This window comes from Microtus ochrogaster, linkage group LG5 (genome assembly GCF_000317375.1).
Source record: "Microtus ochrogaster isolate Prairie Vole_2 linkage group LG5, MicOch1.0, whole genome shotgun sequence".
Taxonomy (NCBI): domain Eukaryota; kingdom Metazoa; phylum Chordata; class Mammalia; order Rodentia; family Cricetidae; genus Microtus; species Microtus ochrogaster.
Window position 1 is genome coordinate 51,324,064 of NC_022031.1, and position 4,939 is coordinate 51,329,002.

The 4,939-nt window shown below is 43.6% G+C and overlaps 1 protein-coding gene across 6 annotated transcripts in view; it reads left to right on the forward strand.

The window, feature by feature from the left end:
• Window positions 1–845: 845 nt before the first annotated feature.
• Window positions 846–4,939, forward strand: part of Musk (muscle associated receptor tyrosine kinase) — a 73,451-nt gene continuing 69,357 nt past the window's right edge. For all 6 annotated transcript variants that reach the window (XM_005362218.3, XM_005362219.3, XM_005362222.2 and 3 more), the window contains exon 1: window positions 846–1,053. In XM_005362218.3, the coding sequence (XP_005362275.1) occupies window positions 975–1,053 (79 nt within the window). In that variant the 5' untranslated portion in view covers window positions 846–974. The remainder of the gene's footprint in view (window positions 1,054–4,939) is intronic.

The window sequence follows — 4,939 nt, forward strand, 5'->3', positions numbered from 1 at the left end:
TCCTTTAGGTTTTTGTTGTTGCTGTCGCCAGCTATTTGTTTGGTCACAGCAATGAGAAAAGTCATGAAGGCAGCCCCTGAACGTTACTTCTGTCCCTTCTTAAGACTGGGTCTACTGGAAGAGCTGGCACAGCCTGCTTTCACACTTTTGGTAGGTGTGTTTACATGCCCTCTCCCATGGGTTTCAGAAGAGGTCTGCCTTCTCATCAGTTAGGGCTACTTGGGAACAGGGCAATGTTAGCAGGTCTCCAAATGATATAAAACAATAAGAAGCATGGACCATAACAGATGAGGCTAGAGAGACAACCAGATACCAGCAAGTCCCCCTTCATCACTGCAAGCAGGCTTGCATGCAAGAAGTCTCTGCAGGCTTTGGGCTTAGGAGGGAAGAGCTCATAATAAGATACCCAAGGGACTATAAGGACTGTAAGAAACAGGTTACGGTCACATCGTATTACTACAAGGGCACAGGGGAAGAATTCAAGGGGTGTGGAGTGGGTGAAATCAGGAGCAGCTGGGCTGGGTTGGCTGGGAGATGGGGGGGGGGGTCGGGCGAGAGATGGAGAGGAGTCAAAATTAGTTTGATCCGGATTCCTCGTTTGAGTGCAGGAGAGGTGGTGAACCGAAGTCACATTAGGAACCCAGTAGCTCAGGGAGAACTGTCGTGGCTGCAGATGGCATCTGGTATTGTCCTTCTGCCACCGTCTTAAAAGGGATTCTGCAGGGATTTTCTTTCCCTTGTTCCTCCAGCCCTCCACTTGCGTTGCTGGCCTAAGTGGATCCGCCCCAGCTGGTCATGTCCATCACCACAGTCAGGTCTGAAGATTCCTGATATGCTGAGAGCCTGTGGCACTGCAGACACAAACGGTCGTTAGCGGACGGCCCTATTGTAACAAACCACGCGTTAAGATGTAAACCCCGGAGAACTGGCCTCAGTCATCCAGAAGCAACCTTTGCTCTGAGCCTGGATTAGCCATGAGAGAGCTCGTCAACATTCCACTGTTACAGATTCTCTCCCTGGTCGCCTTCAGCGGGACCGAGAAACTTCCAAAAGGTTGGTCTGCATAATCTAGCCCTAAAGGGCGCGTGAGCTTCGTGGTGACTGATTCACGCTGTGGTGTGTTTGGGTGCTGGAGGGCTGGAATGTGTGGAGAAAGAGAAGAGCGTGGTTGGTTCTTCTTCGATGCTGGCTGTCTTCTAAGCTCTGCGATTACAAACAGCTTCATGTGTCCAGAGCCCTCCTTTCTAGGGAGAGGTTGCCAGGTAGACTGTGAATTATGACGGTCTGTTCTGTTTCTGTGTATGTCAAATGGTGGGGTGGTCTACTCGGGTGATGAAAACCATTCCCTGCTGGGCTTGCCAAGGCTATAATCCACCCCACTTCCAGATACCCAGAATGTTTTGCTCCTAAGCAAAAGCCATTTCTATTTTCGGTTTTAGCTTTTATCAAACTCTTAATGTGCATTTTAGCAGCTAGAAATCAGACCCAGGGAAAGACACACAAGGTACCTGTGGAATAAAAGCCTGGAGACATCCGATTCTCCGTGCTTTTGCTACTGCTGTTGTGATTTGGGCTTGACGAGAGATTGCACTAGCTTTTTTTTTTTTTCAGGGCTTTGGAATGCACCGGAAATAACACCACCTAAGGGGGAAAGCAACTTAAGAAAGTGACAAACACCTGTTGTAGCTCAGGCCGTCCACGGCACTATGGTTTCTGGCCAGAGTACTGTGAAAGTTAGAGTCAGGAAGAGTGGAAAATACCTGATTTGCAAAGCCGCTGGGTCTGCGCTGAAATCTTTTCAAAGCGAGGCACGAAGAAGCAGACTCAATGTCTTTAGATAGGGCTGTGTTAAGAGTCTCACCGCAGAGTAATGAAGAGTGCTGGGTTGTCGTCAGGTGAATAATTTCCCATTTCAACTGGGTTGCCAAAACACTGAAAAAGTTTATCTTGAATAATTAGTGAAGGTGATGTTTGTATGTACATGGGAAACACATCCTCAGGTTTGTAGTTTGTCTACATTTCAGGAGGCAACAGATCAAGGATCCCTTATAAGTAACAGACAGCATTTGTTCCAGACAATCTGATTACATGGATTTATTTTCTTGTTTATTTACTTGTTTCTCTTTCTCCATTTTACTCAGGCGAAGTGGTTGATATCTTCTACCAAATTGTTTACATCACGATGGCACTTTTAGGCACTTTTAGATAAAAAAGAATCCAGACCTTTTGAAATAGCTAATAATAGCCAGAAGGACTTAACATTGGCTTCGGGTCATCCTAATACTTCCTGGTCAGATCACGGATGTCCGGTAGAACAGCACCTAACTGTTCGGACCTATGGCTCCTAATAGATCTTATTCGTCTTAATCTATACCAAGTAGTTACCCATAGGCAAGGAGGATGCAGTTAAACCCTAGAATGTAAAGAGGGCAGCTGCTTTGAAGTTCTAAATGAAACCTGGGTGCCCAAAACAATAACAACGACACCCCACAAACACCTCTGTGTTTTTATATGAACTTAGATTCTGGAGAAAAATGCCTTTATTTTTAGGCACCAGTCATCCTAAACCTTCATTCAAACACATATGATCATCTCTGTTATGCAAGCTTCAGAATCATGGCACAGGGTAGCAATACCAAGTATTGCAGCCTTGAAAGAAAACCATCAGAACATCCATCCGATGTTTTTTTTTTTCAGTGTATTTGTTGAAATTTTTAAAGTTTAAACAATAGTTTTCTTTACCTACTTTGTTTATTAGGAAAAATAGAAACTAGCACTGGGTTCACGTTGAGTGGTTCACACCACCCCTAACTGATTAGACATCCGTTCGATGTACCAGATTATTTCTGAAAGCCAATAACGTCACACGACATGAAAGCTTTAGGATTTTATTGTTAAAATATGTGGTGTAGTTTGATAGAGAAGAGTCATTTAAATGAAGTGTTCTCTTATTTACCAGTGGAAAATGGTGAAGCTGTCCTGGCTAAACTTGCTCACGGCACTTCCGGCAGAAGAGAGTAGGGAACAGTCTGTTAGAGGGTTTGCTTGTCCAGACTGAAATCAAGGGACCTCCACAGTGAGGTATCACATAAGAAACAGTTCTGTTCAGTGTAGCGGACAGGTTTAGAGCGAACGGATTTAAAATAGGCTGTTCAAGGCGTGAATAGTCAGAGGAATCATGAGTTCCTCTGCACCCTGTTTTCTTCATAAGATTATTTGGCTTTGTAGATTTATAGTTTATTATTTTAGCTTTAAATTAACTGAAATACCTAACATTCCAATGCCAAAAGGAAGTCATGGTTTTCTAGGTCATTTCAACTCGTGACTTTTTTTTAAAAAAATGAGTTTCATTTCCTCACCTCAAGTAGGAAACTTCTAGAAATCATCATCTATGAAAGCGGCCAAAGTTTAGCTGCATTTGCTCAGCCATAGGTTTTAAGAGCACTCTCTGATTCACCAGGGTGTATTAAGCATAAGGTGGGGCATTATAAAAATTCCACAAGAGCACAAGATTCACGTTGGTAGAATTGGAATAATTAAACATTTGCAAGGATTTCCTCAAAAAAAAAACCCGCCTTCTAAATGACCTATTTACAACCAAACCTACAGGGTTGAATGTCTAAGTAATTTCTCTTTAGGTAAAGTGGAGAAGCCCTGTCTTTTAAATCACGTGTGTGAGGGGACAGGGTTCGCAGATGGCACTTCTGAGTCAGTCAGAGCTGATGCAGTTGTCATGCACTCCTTCCAGGACAGCTAGTCCTGGGTGAGTGTTTCATACTGACACTCATTGTCACTTACTCATCCTAGGTGTGGGAAAAACACTTGCTTTACATCATGGCTCTTATGGGGGGGGGAGAGAAGAGAGGAAATTTCATAATATCTCTAAAGGTGAAGTAGGACTTGAGGCCACGGAGGAGGGGTGACGTGGACATCCCTGGACTTGTCCATTCGGGAAGATGACTGAAGAACACAGGCCCAGCAGAGCAGGCAGACAGACTGGTAAGGCTGCAGAACAGCAGTTTAAGAGTGATTCTGACCTGGACAATTGTCTCCCTGTGTCTGCAAATGCTGTATGAACATAGGAGTAGTAGGGTAGGTGTTCATAGTAATTTAGGAGCAGCGCTTTTCAGGGGGTCGTGCAGCTGAAGATCTGGAGGGCGCAGAATCTGGGGTTATGTGGAAAATACTAGCTACTAGAAGTCAGAAAACAAAGAATGTGAAGCAAGAATACTGAAGGACAAGTGTCACAATTAATTCCTCCTTTCCTGTCCCCAGCATCTTGCTGCAAATCTCTAAAGAAAGCACGTAGTCTCTGACTTGGTTTCCTTGCGGACATCCTGGACTGGTCCATCGTCCAGGGTCACACTAAGGATTACTCATGGTGGCTGTGAGGGCAGTATGCAGCATGCTTTACTTGGGTCCTTGCAGGAGGCAGCTTAACCCAATGGAACACTTCCAAGGGATGCAAATTCAGACATTCTGGAAGTCTACACAGAACTCCTGTGAAAGTCCATCCCAGATGAGAAGAGTCGAGAATGCATTCAGTTTCGAGGAATTAATGACATAGCCTTCAAAATGACTGAGAGTCATTCTAGGCTAATTTTACATGTTACAAAAACTTCATGACAAAAATGTTCTTTTCACTGCAATTAAAAATTTCACAGCTATTAGGATATGTCACATAACCATCAATACCTGTTATTCTCTTTGGAGAATCTGAAAAGTTCCCAAAACCAAAGTGTTTTCTTAAACTGAAAGACAGAATTAATGCTGTATTGATAATAATTAGAAAAACATGATTTTAAGGTCTCAGCACCAATCTTCCTTCCTTCCTTCTTTCCTTCCTTCCTTCTTTCTTTCTTTCTTTCTTTCTTTCTTTCTTTCTTTCTTTCTTTCTTTCTTTCTTCCTCCTCCTCCTCCTCCTCCTCCTCCTCCTACT